General features: G+C 44.6%; 2 protein-coding genes across 19 annotated transcripts in view; one reads left to right on the top strand and one right to left on the bottom strand.

Annotated features, from left to right (window-relative positions):
- Nucleotides 1-11,898, top strand: part of TENM2 (teneurin transmembrane protein 2) — a 591,699-nt gene extending 579,801 nt beyond the window's left edge. For all 15 annotated transcript variants that reach the window (XM_082456392.1, XM_082456388.1, XM_082456389.1 and 12 more), the window contains 2 exons: nucleotides 7,997-8,127; nucleotides 9,765-11,898. In XM_082456392.1, the coding sequence (XP_082312518.1) occupies nucleotides 7,997-8,127; nucleotides 9,765-10,526 (893 nt within the window). In that variant the 3' untranslated portion in view covers nucleotides 10,527-11,898. The remainder of the gene's footprint in view (nucleotides 1-7,996; nucleotides 8,128-9,764) is intronic.
- LOC309658178 (uncharacterized protein) overlaps nucleotides 1-15,366 on the bottom strand; it is a gene marked incomplete at its 5' end in the record, with an annotated part of 80,515 nt that overhangs the window by 43,638 nt on the left and 21,511 nt on the right. For 3 of the 4 annotated variants that reach the window (XM_082456508.1, XM_082456511.1, XM_082456510.1), the window contains one exon: nucleotides 15,085-15,212. The exons of the other annotated variant lie outside the window; for it this stretch is intronic. The remainder of the gene's footprint in view (nucleotides 1-15,084; nucleotides 15,213-15,366) is intronic. 4 annotated transcript variants of the gene reach the window in all.

Below are 15,366 nucleotides of genomic sequence, written 5' to 3'. Positions count from 1 at the left end.
CACAATAGACCAGATAGATTTAATTGATATTTATAGGACATTCCATCCAAAAACAGCAGATTACACTTTCTTCTCAAGTGCGCATGGAACATTCTCCAGGATAGATCACAACTTGGGTCACAAATCAAGCCTCAGGAAATTTAAGAAAATTGAAATCATATCAAGCATCTTTTCTGACCAGAACACTGTGAGATTAGAAATGAATTACAGGGGAAAAAAACGTAAAAATCACAAACACATGGAGGCTAAACAATACGTTACTAAATAACCAAGAGATCACTGAAGAAATCAAAGAGGAAATCAAAGAATACCTAGAGACAAATGACAATGAAAACACGACGATCCAAAACCTATGGGATGCAGCAAAAGCAGTTCTAAGAGGGAAGTTTATAGCTATACAAGCCTACCTAAAGAAACAAGAAAAATCTCAAGTAAACAATCCAACCTTACACCTAAAGGAACTAGAGGAAGAAGAACAAACAAAACCCAAAGTTAGCAGAAGGAAAGAAATCATAAAGATCAGAGCAGAAATAAATGAAATAGAAACAAAGAAAACAATAGCAAAGATCAATAAAACTAAAAGCTGGTTCTTTGAGAAGATAAACAAAATTGATAAGCCATTAGCCAGACTCATCAAGAAAAAGAGGGAGAGGACTCAAATCAATAAAATTAGAAATGAAAAAGGAAAAGTTACAACAGACACCGCAGAAACACAAAGCATCCTAAGAGACTACTACAAGCAACTCTATGCCAATAAAATGGACAACCTGGAAGAAATGGACAAATTCTTAGAAAGGTATAAACTTCCAAGACTGAACCAGGAAGAAACAGAAAATATGAACAGACCAATCACAAGTAATGAAATTGAAACTGTGATTAAAAATCTTCCAACAAACAAAAGTCCAGGACCAGATAGCTTCACGGGTGAATTCTATCAAACATTTAGAGAAGAGCTAACACCCATCCTTCTCAAATGCGTCCAAAAAATTGCAGAGGAAGGAACACCCCCAAACTCATTCTATGAGGCCACCATCACCCTGATACCAAAACCAGACAAAGATACTACAAAAAAAGAAAATTACAGACCAATATCACTGATGAATATAGATGCAAAAATCCTCAACAAAATACTAGCAAACAGAATCCAACAACACATTAAAAGGATCATACACCATGATCAAGTGGGATTTATCCCAGGGATGCAAGGATTCTTCCATATACGCAAATCAATCAATGTGATACACCGTATTAATAAATTGAAGAATAAAAACCATATGATCATCTCAATAGATGCAGAAAAAGCTTCTGACAAAATTCAACACCCATTTATGATAAAAACTCTCCAGAAAGTGGGCATAGAGGGAACCTACCTCAACATAATAAAGGTCATATTTGACAAACCCACAGCAAACATCATCCTCAGTGGTGAAAAACTGAAAGCATTTCCTCTAAGATCAGGAACGAGACAAGGATGTCCACTCTCACCACTATTATTCAACATAGTTTTGGAAGTCCTAGCCACAGCAATCAGAGAAGAAAAAGAAATAAAAGGAATACAAATTGGAAAAGAAGAAGTAAAACTGTCACTGTTTGGAGATGACATGATACTATACATAGAGAATCCTAAAAATGCCACCAGAAAACTACTAGAGCTAATCAATGAATTTGGTAAAGTTGCAGGATACAAAATTAATGCACAGAAATCTCTTGCATTCCTATACACTAATGATGAAAAATCTGAAAGAGAAATTATGGAAACACTCCCATTTACCATTGCAACAAAAAGAATAAAATACCTAGGAATAAACCTACCTAGGGAGACAAAAGACATGTATGCAGAAAACTATAAGACACTGATGAAAGAAATTAAAGATGATACCAACAGATGGAGAGATATACCATGTTTTTGGATCGGAAGAATCAATACTGTGAAAATGAGTATACTACCCAAAGCAATCTACAGAGTCAATGCAATCCCTATCAAATTACCAATGGCATTTTTTACGGAACTAGAACAAATCATCTTAAAATTTGTATGGAGACACAAAAGACCCCAAATAGCCAAAGCAGTCTTGAGGGAAAAAAACGGAGCTGGAGGAATCAGACTCCCTGACTTCAGACTATACTACAAAGCTACAGTAATCAAGACAATATGGTACTGGCACAAAAACAGAAATATAGATCAATGGAACAAGATAGAAAGCCCAGAGATAAACCCACGCACCTATGGTCAACTAATCTATGACAAAGGAGGCAAAGATATACAATGGAGAAAAGACAGTCTCTTCAATAATTGGTGCTGGGAAAACTGGACAGCTACACGTAAAAGAATGAAATTAGAATACTCCCTAACACCATACACAAAAATAAACTCAAAATGGATTCGAGACCTAAACGTAAGACCAGACACTATAAAACTCTTAGAGGAAAACATAGGAAGAACACTCTTTGACATAAATCACAGCAAGATCTTTTTTGATCCACCTCCTAGAGTAATGGAAATAAAAACAAAAATAAACAAATGGGACCTAATGAAACTTCAAAGCTTTTGCACAGCAAAGGAAACCATAAACAAGACGAAAAGACAACCCTCAGAATGGGAGAAAATATTTGCAAATGAATCAACGGACAAAGGATTAATCTCCAAAATATATAAACAGCTCATTCAGCTCAATATTAAAGAAACAAACAACCCAATCCAAAAATGGGCAGAAGACCTAAATAGACATTTCTCCAAAGAAGACATACACATGGCCAAGAAGCACATGAAAAGATGCTCAGCATCACTAATTATTAGAGAAATGCAAATCAAAACTACAATGAGGTATCACCTCACACCAGTTAGAATGGGCATCATCAGAAAATCTACAAACAATAAATGCTGGAGCAGGTGTGGAGAAAAGGGAACCCTCTTGCACTGTTGGTGGGAATGTAAATTGATACAGCCACTATGGAGAACAATATGGAGGTTCCTCATAAAACTAAAAATAGAATTACCATATGATCCAGCAATCCCACTACTGGGCATATACCCAGAGAAAACCGTAATTCAAAAAGACACATGCACCCCAATGTTCATTGCAGCACTATTTACAATAGCCAGGTCAGGGAAGCAACCTAAATGCCCATCGACAGAGGAATGGATAAAGAAGTTGTGGTACATATATACAATGGAATATTACTCAGCCATAAAAAGGAACGAAATTGAGTCATTTGTTGAGACATGGATGGATCTAGAGACTGTCATACAGAGTGAAGTAAGTCAGAAAGAGAAAAACAAATATCGTATATTAACACATATATATGGAACCTAGAAAAATGGTACAGATGAACCGGTTTGCAGGGCAGAAGTTGAGACACAGATGTAGAGAACAAACGTATGGACACCAAGGGGGGAAAACCGTGGTGGGGTGGGGATGGTGGTGTGCTGAATTGGGCGATTGGGATTGACATGTATACACTGATGTGTATAAAATTGAAGACTGATAGAAAAAAAAAAAATGGACAGAAGATCTAAATAGACATTTCTCCAAAGAAGACATACAGATGGCCAAAAAGCACATGAAAAGATGCTCAACATCACTAATTATTAGAGAAATGCAAATCAAAACTACAATGAGGTATCACCTCACACAGGTCAGAATGGCCATCATCGAAAAGCCTACAAACAATAAATGCTGGAGAGGGTGTGTTAAAAAGGGAACCCTCGTACATTGTTGGTGGGAATGTAAATTGGTACGACCACTAGGAGAACAGTATGGAGGTTCTTTAAAAAACTAAAAATAGAACTACTATATGCCCAGCAATCCCAATCCTGGGCATATATCCAGAGAAAACCATAATTCGAAAAGATACACGCACCCCAATGTTCATTGCAGCACTGTTTACAATAGCCAAGACACGGAAGTAACCTAAATGTCCATCAACGAAGGAATGGATAAAGAAGATGTGGTACATATAGACAATGGAATATTACTCGGCCTTTAAAAAGAATGAAATAACGCCATTTGCAGCAACATGGATGGACCTAGAGATTATCGTACTAAGTGAAGTAAGTTAGACAGAGAAACACAAATATCATATGATATCACTTATATGTGGAATCTAAAAAAAAAATGATACAAATGAACTTATTTGCAAAACAGAAACAGACTCACAGACTTCGAAAGCAGACTTGTGGTTGCCAGGGGGAAATGTGGTGGGGAGGGATAAATTAGGAGTTTGGGATTAACATATACACACTACTATATATAAAATAATCAACAGGGACCTACTATGTAGCACAGGGAACTCTACTCAATATTCTGGAATAACCTATATGGGAAAAGAATCTGAAAAAGAATGGATATACATACATGCGTAACTGAATCAGTTAGCTGTACACTGGAAACTAACACATTGTAAATCAACTATACTCCAACATAAAATAAAAATTAAATAAAGAATATATATGTATGTGTATAACTGAATCACTTTGCTGTACACCTGAAACGAATGCAACATTGTAAATCAACTATACTTCATTTTTTAATATGCTATCCTAAAATAACAATAATAAAATCCTGACAGTGAATGAAGAAAAATCAATATAAATTTGTACATGAATGTTCATAATAGCATTATACTTAATAGTAAAAAAAAAAAAAAGGTGTAAACAACCCAAATATCCATTATCTGATGAATGAATAAACAAAATGGGGTATATCCAAATAACAGAATGTTATTCAGCCGTAAAAAGGAATGAAGTACTGACATAGGCTACAACATGGATGAACCTTGAAAACATTGTGCTAAATGAAAGACACCAGACATGAAAGGCCACATATTATATGATTTCATTTATATGAAATGTCCAGAATAGGCAACTCCATTGAGACAGAAAGCAGTGGTGGTTTTCAGGGACTGAGGGTAAAGGAGAATGCAGAATGACTGCTAACAGGTATGCGGTTTCTTTGGGGGTCATGAACATGTCCTGGAATTCAATAGAAATGAAGGTTGTACAATACTGTGAATGTACTGGAAGCCACTGAATTGTGTACTTTAAAATGTTTAAAATGATGAATTTTATGTTATGTGAAACTTACCTCAATTTTTTTTAAAAAGTAAAGGATTTACTGATGGTTTAGACATAGAGAGTGAGAAAAAGGAAGAGGTCAAGGATGGTAGCTGGAAGAATGGAGTTGTCATAACCTGGGATGGAAAAGACTATGGCAACAGGTGCGGGGAGGAAGATGAGGAGCTCAGTTTTGGATAGAAGTTTGAAGTGTAATTAGATACACTAGTTTGGAATTGAGGGAGAGGTCCTGGATGGAGACATACATTTTGGAGTCAGCATCAGCATGTAAATGGTACTGAGGGCCCTGAGGCTGGATAAGATCACCATGTTTGGAAGAGTAGATAGAATGCAAAAGAAGTTCACAGACTGAGTCTAGGACATCCTGACATTCAGAGTAGGGAGATGAGGAGGAACCAAAGAGGGACAAGGGGTGGCCACAAAGGTGGGAGGGGGACAAGAGGGTGTGCTGTCCGGAAAACCAAGACAAAGAGACACAGGAGTGTTCAACTTGTCAGATACTTCAGATAGGTCAAACAAGGTGAGGCCCACAATCAGCATTGGACTTAGCAACACAGAGGTCATTTGTGACCTTGACAAGAGTTGTTTTTTTTTTTTTTAATAAATTTATTTATTTTATTTATTTATTTTTGGCTTTGTTGGGTCCTCGTTGGTGTGCACAGGCTTTCTCTAGTTGTGGCGAGCGGGGACTACTCTTCTTGGGGTGCATGGGCTTCTCACTGCGGTGGCTTCTCTTGTTGCGGAGCACGGGCTCTAGGCGCGTGGGCTCAGTAGTTGTGGCTCGTGGGCTCTAGACCACAGGCTCTGTAGTTGTGGCGCACGGGCTTAGTTGCTCCGCGGCATGTGGGATCTTCCCGGACCAGGGCTCGAACCCCTGTCCCCTGCATTGGCAGGCGGGTTCTTAACCACTGTGCCACCCGGGAAGTCCGACAAGAGTTGTTTTAATGAGTATTTGGGAGCAAAGCCTGATTCAGAGGAGATGAATGGGAGTCAGTGAGTCTAGAAAGTTATTTTGAGTTTGAGAAGTTCTTGTAAAGGGGGTGAGACACGGGTGGTGGCTAAAGGGAGAAGGAGGGACAAGAGAGGGATTTTTTTTAAGGTGGATTTTTAGTGGCATGTTCGTATGCTGATGGGGTTGATCCATTGGAAGAGGGAGTAAATTGATGGAGAGAGAGAGAGTTGCTGGAGTGCTGTCCCTGAGTGGGCAGAAATGAACGTGAGCTGGTGCACAAGTGGAGGGTTGATTCCAACAGCTCATCTAGAGTAACAGGAGGAAGGCGGGAATATGGGTGCAGATGCTGGTAGGCTGATAAATATGATGAGGGTTTAGGGACATTCCCCTCTGGCCTCATCAGTTTTCTTAGACTAGAAATTAAGGTCATCTGCTAGAGCGCAGAAGGGAAAGCAGGTGTGGGAGGTTTTAGGCGAGATGAGAAGAGGTAAAATCATCCAGGAGAATGGGAGAAGGACTAAATGGAGGAAGGGGATGTAGTCTGATTGCCAGGGAGCAGGAAGGCACAACTGGGGTTCACTGACAGGAGTTTAAAGTCACGCCGGTCAGTGTGGTTACATTCATTTCTGCTGCCACATTCAGCTGCACAGGGACAAACATGGAACAGGCAGAGCCCTCCATGATTTAACCAAAATTGTGATTTCACCAAGCAGGTGTGATGAAGTGAGAAAGGGGCAAGGATCTGAGATAATACACAAGGGAATGATTCTAATGATTGACCATGGAATGTGTGCTAGGTAAGAAGAGAAGAGAGACCAAGAAGCTGAGGAAGGGGAAAGAAGTTTAGGGTAGGTTGAAGGTCCTAAGGAGAGGAGAGGCTCAGGGAGTATGGGTGTCAGGTTACAAAAAGGAGTAAACTAGAGAGAGTCCAGGTGGCGATCAGAGGGTGATGTACATGAAATTGAGATAATGGGGGGATCAGAATTATTGATGATAACAAGGTCCAGAGGATGAGCAAGAAATTGAGATAATGGGGGGATCAGAATTATTGATGATAACAAGGTCCAGAGGATGAGCAAGAGAGTTAGTAGGGGGAGGATCACCGAAAAAATAAGAGGCCAGGCTGCTGGAAGGATCAACTGCTTGTCTAATGAAATTACTAAGAAGGAATTCAGGAACAGAGATGGAGAGAGTGACAGTGGAGCAGACTCAATCTCGAGCCCTAGCAAGGAAGGGCAGTCGTACTCTGAGCACGCAGAGCTCTCTCTTGACCTCTCTTTGAAGAGTAGACACCTGAGGAAAGGGCCTCAGGAGCCAGACGACTCTCTGCTTTCTATACACTGAGGGAATCCCCTTTCTATAATGAGCCAGCCTCAGTGCAGCAGCCCCGCCCCAGAGGTCCTGCACAGTGTTAATCATCACGTCTGCATGTAGCCAGTCGTTGTGTCTCTAGCCTCTAAGCACATTGACTGGCCCATAATAGATGCTCCCTTAAATACTTGCCAAATGAAGGAGTCCATATTTATTGAGCAACCCACGTGCCAGGCACTATGATAAGCCCTTGACATGGATTTTTTCCGTCAATCCTCACGATAGCCCAATGAGATTAGTACAGTTATTATTGCAATTCATATCTGAGGAACCTGAAGCTGAGAGAGGGCCGGGAACTTGCCCAAGGTCACACAGCAAGGGCATCGAAAGTAGATCTATCTTACTCCAGCACTGTCCTAAATCACCACATGGGGAGGGGTGAGCGGGGGTCAACTGACCAAGTTTGGAAGGGCATCTACTTCCGAGAACCCAGGTAAGCAGCTCTGGGTCCAGGCCAGGAGACCTTCACAGGCTCTTGCCTCCCTCTCCTGCTGGACTCCATACGCAACCCCCCATTTTATTTTGTTCTCTCTCCAAGATCCTCTCTGGCTTTCCATCCATCATGATTTCAGAAATCTTTATTTTCGTTTCCACCATAGATGTGAAAAGCTGGCTGGTGATGTTTGGATTTCAGCTTAGCAACATAATTCCCGGCTTCCCAAGAGCCAAAATGTATTTCGTGCCTCCGCCCTATGAGTTGTCAGAGAGTCAAGCAAGTGAGAACGGACAGGTAAGTGGAGGTCCCTGCCAAGAATCCAATGACCATCATCATTCCCTTTGGCAAACAGAACCATGTTGGAGCCAAGGGCATGTCAGTAACGGAGGAAAACATCGGAGCTGGGTATAAAAGGGGCGTGAAACCTGGTGACTTCGCAGGACAGCGAATGTCAGTACTGTTACTTGTCTGGCGCAGCACGTATTTCTTCCCAACCTCAATGATTACCTTAATTGTGGTATCATTATCTGTTCCGTGTGTACCCTTGAGTCACTCCTTGATTAACCACAGCACTGAGAAATCTAGCAGCAACCTACCATCTGTGCTGCCTGTCAGATCATAACCCTTTTGGCTTTTATGGGACGTAATAAAACGGTGGTTTGCCGTTTCTGTCCCATTAAAGAACATTTTTATGCCTTACATAAAACCTCAGCGTTTTATGGCCCAAATGTATACAGATTGAGTTCTGTGAACATAATTTGTGCTTGGGTTTCTTGGTGATGACTGAGAGGTGGTTTCAGTTTGGGTGCCGCTGAGACCTCGGCCACAACCGGACAGGGGATATCTGTGTTCAGATATCCCCAGCTACAGAACCTGTGCTCCGCACAATAAAAGTCTGAAAGGTCTCCTCACCTGCTCTGAATAATCGTCCAGACTGTGTCACTAGAGAGAGACCAGGAGGAGCTGCTGGGTAATTGAGAACAGCATTCTCACAGTTCTGCCCCGTGGGGACCACTCGGCAGATGAATAGCCATTATTTCGCTCATTTATCTAAGTGCTGTTACCTCCCAAGCACAGCCTCTTCCATTATCCCAGCCTGTCCCCCAACCACCAATTGAGGTGAGCTGTAATTTGTGAGTAGAGAACTCAAGGCCAAGGAGATAATGGGGATTTCATCCCTCTGCAGAAGCAGGGCTAGGATCCAAAGCAAATGACTCAAAAAGCCCAGGGACGGTCCCTCTGGCCCACGAAGCCAGAATCTGTTATTCCGGTGCTTCTCAAACATTAATACGCACGCAAACCAGCTAGAGTGTCTTGTTAAGCTGCAGCTTCTGACTCGGTGGGTCAGGAGGGAGGCCTGAGATTCTGCTTTTCTAACAGGGCGAGTCCTGGAGATGTCTCAGCTGCTAGCCATACTTTGAGTAGCCAGGTGCTAACCCAAGGAAGTTAATGAATAACCAGGGCACTGGCCTCAACGAGAGGTAGGTCACAGCAGCGGGGTTCACAGCTGCTCAGACAAACACCCTGCCCTTCAGGTCAGGGTATTCCTGGGTCTGAAGCGTGTAAGGCAGCTGCCAGATCATCAGCGGGCAGAGTGACTCTCTCTTCCGCAATGATGGAGAGCCACGGTAAGTGGGTAGGCCTGGGTGCAGATACCAGCAATGCGGTACTCCTCCGCACCCCCATTTTTTAGTTAATGGCGCAGTTACAAGGTGGAGAGGCCATAGCATCAGAGCACTGGAAACCTGCCAGTCTGTCCTAGTTCCAAAAGGTAGGACTATCTTAGCTCCTGTCGTGACAGACGCAAGACATATTCTTGCAGGAGAGGCCCAGCCTTCCTCTCCCTGACCCTCTGTCGCTGAGTCGCCCAGCCCATACCCACAGCGGCCCAGCCCGCCTTCTCAGCTTTCTGTGTTTTCTTATGCCCACAGCTCATTACAGGTGTCCAGCAGACAACCGAGAGGCACAACCAGGCCTTCATGGCCCTTGAAGGGCAGGTCATCTCTAAGAAGCTCCACGCCAGCATCCGAGAGAAAGCAGGCCACTGGTTCGCCACCACCACGCCCATCATCGGCAAAGGCATCATGTTCGCCATCAAAGAGGGGCGGGTGACCACCGGCACGTCCAGCGTCGCCAGCGAGGACAGCCGCAAGGTGGCGTCCGTGCTGAACAACGCCTACTACCTGGACAAGATGCACTACAGCATCGAGGGCAAGGACACCCACTACTTTGTGAAGATCGGCTCGGCCGACGCAGACCTGGTCACCCTGGGCACCACCATCGGCCGCAAGGTGCTGGAGAGCGGGGTGAACGTGACCGTGTCGCAGCCCACGCTGCTGGTCAACGGCCGGACTCGAAGGTTCACCAACATCGAGTTCCAGTACTCCACGCTGCTGCTCAGCATCCGCTACGGCCTCACCCCCGACACCCTGGACGAAGAGAAGGCCCGCATCCTGGACCAGGCCAGGCAGAGGGCCCTGGGCACCGCCTGGGCCAAGGAACAGCAGAAAGCCAGGGACGGCCGAGAGGGCAGCCGCCTGTGGACTGAGGGCGAGAAGCAGCAGCTCCTGAGCACGGGGCGCGTGCAGGGTTACGAGGGCTATTACGTGCTTCCCGTCGAGCAATACCCCGAGCTGGCAGACAGTAGCAGCAACATCCAGTTTTTAAGACAGAATGAGATGGGAAAGAGGTAACAAAATCATGTGCTGCCATTCCTCGTCTGGATGGCTCAGCAGGAGTCACTGTTCTCTCCTCTCCTAAGGAGATGAAGACCTAACAGGGGCACTGAGGCCGGGCTGCTTTAGGAAACCAAGTGGCAAGAAAGCTCACATTTTTTGAGTTCAAATGCTACTGTCCACGTGAGAAGTCCCACCTCCCGAAGTAGACTAAAGCCCGGCTGCAAATTCCTGAGGAAAAACAAAACAGACGAATGAACGATCACACAACCATGTTCTGAGTTCCCCTAAAATATGACCCACTTGTTCTGGGTCTACACAGCAAAGAGATGGAAAGAGACGCAAAATGTCCAAAAGGAAGAACAGACACACGCACAACATGAAAAAAAAAAAAAAAAAAAACACCCACACACATACACACAAACAAACACACCGACCGAAAAACAGAGACGTGAAGACGAGAAGGCCTCATCTTCTAATACCTCACTCATTCACACGTGAGCGACACACAGACGTCCGTGAGGGCCAGCATTCCAGGACCAGTTGAGGTCAACGATTCAGACTGCTGGTTGGACAGATACTACAGACGTTTTCCTTTTAACAAATACAGGTGCATTTAAACCACGACTTTGGGGGTGATTTGTGTGTAGCGACTGGGGGGGGCGTAAAAGTGAAAGAGTGAGCACTGGAAATACTTTTTAAAGAAAAAAAATATATAAAAACACAAGAAAAGAAAGGAAATTGATATCAAAGCGAAATAATACCGTTCAGCACTTAACTCTCAGGTCCCGATTTAGTCTGGCCTGAGCTAATTTATTTGAGCGCAGAGTGTAAAATTTAATTCCAAGGGTGGCTATAATCACTACAGATAAATTTCATATTCTTTTGTCTTTGAAGATTCCATTGTGGACAGTAATACGCAGTTACAGGGTGTAGTCTGTTTAGATTCCGTAGTTCGTGGGTATCAGTTGCAGTAGAGGTGTGGGCATTGTGACACTCTTTTGCTAACGGGCACCACTTCAGATCACCCTGTACATACCTAAGCCTCAAGGCACAATCACTGTTTGAGATTTAAAATTATTAGTGTGTTTGTTTGGTCCAGAAACTGAGACAATCACGTGACAGTCACCACGAGGAGAGAAAATAAAAAATTTTAAAAACCCACAAAAAGAAGAAAAAAAAGTTTAAAAAAAAAAAAACAAAAAAAAATGTCTAATAAGAACTTTGGTACAGGAACTTTTTTGTAATATACATGTATGACTTGTTCATCGAGTTTTTATATTAATTTTAATTTGCTGCTAAGCAAAGACTAGGGACAGGCAAAGATAATTTATGGCAAAGTGTTTAAATTGTTTATACATAAATAAAGTCTCTAAAACTCCTGTGGACACTGGTCTTCTGTGGAAATGCTTTGAGGTGAGGGCCAGGTCAAAGTTTCTGGAGGAAAGGGGATGCTCAAGATGCTCAGGCAGAGACGGGATTGTGAACTTTCGGAGGAGCTTCTGTTAGAGGCATCCCCTGCTCCCCAAGCTGCTCTAAATTCTAGAGTGACCTCTCCCTACATCTGCAGCTCCCGCCCTTTATGGAGCAGAGATGGGATGGAGAGTGTGGGTCTGGGGCTGGTGGGTGGCGAAGACCCTCAGGCCCACCTGTGCCCGGATGGGTCCCTCCAGCATTCCCGGGACAGTCAGGCTTCTCCCTGCTGCCACGTTCTAGTTCCAGAAGGTGCTGCCAGGAAACTGAAGGCAAACACTCTCCCCACATTAGAGGACGTGCCTGTAGTTTGTGTGGCTCTATGTGTGCGTTCATATGTGTGTGTGTGTACTTTCTTCCAGACTGGATCACTTTACCCCAAAACTTGCACACTTGGGGCAACCAAAGAAGGAAGAGCAGTTATGATTTGGCTGAACTTTCCCCCACCAATCCTACAGTTAGAATAGCAATATTATCGTTAATAGCTCATACTTATTGATGTGTACCGTGTGCTAAGAACAGTGCTAAGTGCTCTACACACAATATTTTCATTTAATCCTCATCTTTCATTCATTCAACAACATTGTTTTGAGAGCTTGCCATGTGCCAAGTCCTGTGCTAAGTTCTGGGGATAAAAGAGGTCAGTAGACATACATAGGGGTCCTCGCCTCATGAAACTTAGAGTCAGGGATGCAGACAGACAATAGTCAAATAGTTACCCTAAGAAGTGAAAACGACAGGGATGTTCAGTGCCAAGCAGGAGAGATTTACAAAGCTGTGGAAGCACATAACTGGGGAGGTGACCTAGACTGAGAATGTAAAGGAAGTGACAGAAGTTTGAAAGTTAAGGAGGAATTAACCAGATGAAAAGAAGAAAATGCATCCCAGACCCAGGGAGTAGCATAATCAAAGGGACTATGGTCACATAGTAAGGCCAGAAAACAGAAGAGGTTGGCAAGGTTCAAAAGACCCACCGATTAAAGACTGATTTTTTTTTTTATTAAAAACAAGAGGGAGGGCTTCCCTGGTGGCGCAGTGGTTAAGAATCCGCCTGCCGACGCAGCGGACATGGGTTCGAGCCCTGGTCCGGGAAGATCCCACATGCCACGGAGCAACTAAGCCCGTGTGCCACAACTACTGAGCCTGCGCTCTAGAGCCCGTGAGCCACAACTACCGAGCCCACATGCCACAACTACTGAAGCCTTAGTGCCTAGAGCCCGTGCTCTGCAACAAGAGAAGCCACCGCAATGAGACGCCCGCGCACCTCAACGAGGAGTAGCCCCCGCTCGTCGCAACTAGAGAAAGCCTGCATGCAGCAACGAAGAGCCAACACAGCCAAAAAATAATTAATTTAAAAAAGAAAAGAAAGAGGGATTCTGTTTTAATTTCATCAACAAGTGCTCCTGATGCAGCGTGAACAGGCAGGGGAGCTGATGTGATCATCTGTGTGAGGTGACAAGGCTGGTGGCCATCGAGGAGGAAATAGAAGTAAATTGAGTGGACAGATTGCAAAGACAAGCTCCTAGTATCATTCACTTTGAAAGTGGAGAAACTGAGGCCACTTATCACCGAGCTGGGAGGTGGTAGAATGATTCAAGCCCAGCTGCGGCTGATTTCCAAGCCTCTCCAGCAAGTCTGGGTGGCATGTCACCCTGAGCCCTTCAAGGGCTCTGAATCGCCACTGCCTTCCCATCCTCTAACCCGGCCAGGGGCGGCTTCCCCAGGTGGAAGGAGAGGGGGAGAGAGACCAGGCTAGCCTGCTTTACACTCAGTATCAGACCCCATGGGCCCTGTTGTCAGCAGAGCAAGCTGTGAGTTAGTTAAGCAAACAGGAGAACAAAAATACTCCAGAGAACTTCCTTCTCAGAAGCACGTGTGAACACCCTTGTTTCCCTGTTTCCCTTCGGGAGGACAGGAAGCAGGACACAGGTCCTCCTGTGTGCTTTAGCCCAGCTGCCTTGTTTAATTCAACTGGCGTCAGGAACCCTTGGATATGCGCCCACAGAACAGCCTCTAGCTGGTCATGAGGCCTACGTGAATCCTGGTTTCGTGGGAGCCACACGGGGACTAACCACGGTGTTGTCTCCCAGGATAGATGCAGCCAGGGGGGCTACCAAGACAGGGAGGGGATATCAGGCAAGAAGGCAGTGGGGGGGGGACTTCCCTGGTGGCACAGTGGTTAAGAATCCGCCTGCCAATACAGGGGACACGGGTTCGAGTGCTGGTCCGGGAAGATCCCACATGCCACGGAGCAACTAAGCCCGTGTGCCACAACTACTGAGCCTGCGCTCTAGAGCCCACGAGCCACAAGTACTGAAGCCCGCGCGCCTAGAGCCCATGCTCCGCAACAAAGACAAGCCACGGTGATGTTCTCATCGCACCGCGCCCACCTAGAGCCCACGCACCGCGACTAGAGAAAGCCCGCGTGCAGCAACGAAGACCCAACGCAGCCAAAAATAAATAAATAAATAAAAATTTAAAGCCTTGTGCTTCAAGGGATGGCAAGAAAGTGAAAAGGCAACCCATATAATGGGAGGGGAAAAAAAAGAAGGCAGTGGGGAGCTCGCTCAGCCCAGAGCTTTTCTGCCTCCGCCAGCCTCTCGGCTGCCAGGTAGACCCAAAGGTGTGGGCACATCGTGTGGCATACAGGCAATCACACGTCACCAGAGTTTCCCTTGAACGTGAAACTCTCCTCTTTTATGCCAACCGTCGTTGAATTATCCATCAGTGTTCTGTCACACCCAGGCCAGTGCAGCCCCTCGCAACACACACACACACAAACTCATAATATGGGAGAAGGAAACGGTCTTGGGTAAAAAAAAATATCCTCTCCTGCCTTTCCTCAGGCCAGCCCTAAAACGACCAGGATGAAATGTTTGGCCTCTTCCTGAAGTATTTGCACAATGATAGACAATTCTGGAAAGGCCTTTCAGGGAATAAGATTACGTGCTCTGAAGATAGCCTGACGGGAACAAATCCTAACTTGACCACTCACGAAACACAGGGCTTGGGAAGGTTACGTGTATTAATTAGGGTAAATAGCACTAGCTGCTTTAAGAAATAAGCCCAACATAAATGAACGCAGAAAAAGCTGAGTCCTTACTCATGCGGTAGTTCATCGTGGTCAGTGATGGGAACGGCTCTGCTCCAGCTGGGGGCCCCAGGCTCCTTACATCTTGTGGCTCCGCCTTCTTCTAGGTCCTCAGGATCTTTGAAGTCCTCTGCGTTCAACTGGTTGATGGAGAAGGAGCGGCAAAAGCACATGTGTAACTATTTTATTTTTAATGAGCCACACCTGGAAATATACTCATCACCTCCACTCACATTCCATGGGGAGTTCCATGGACCCACCTACTGCAAAAGAGACTAGAAAATGTCATCTATG

The sequence above is a fragment of the Balaenoptera physalus genome (genome assembly GCF_965194825.1).
Source record: "Balaenoptera physalus genome assembly, chromosome: 3".
NCBI lineage: Eukaryota > Metazoa > Chordata > Mammalia > Artiodactyla > Balaenopteridae > Balaenoptera > Balaenoptera physalus.
The sequence above is the reverse complement of the archived record's forward strand: the minus strand, read 5'-3'. Positions and strand labels throughout refer to the sequence as shown.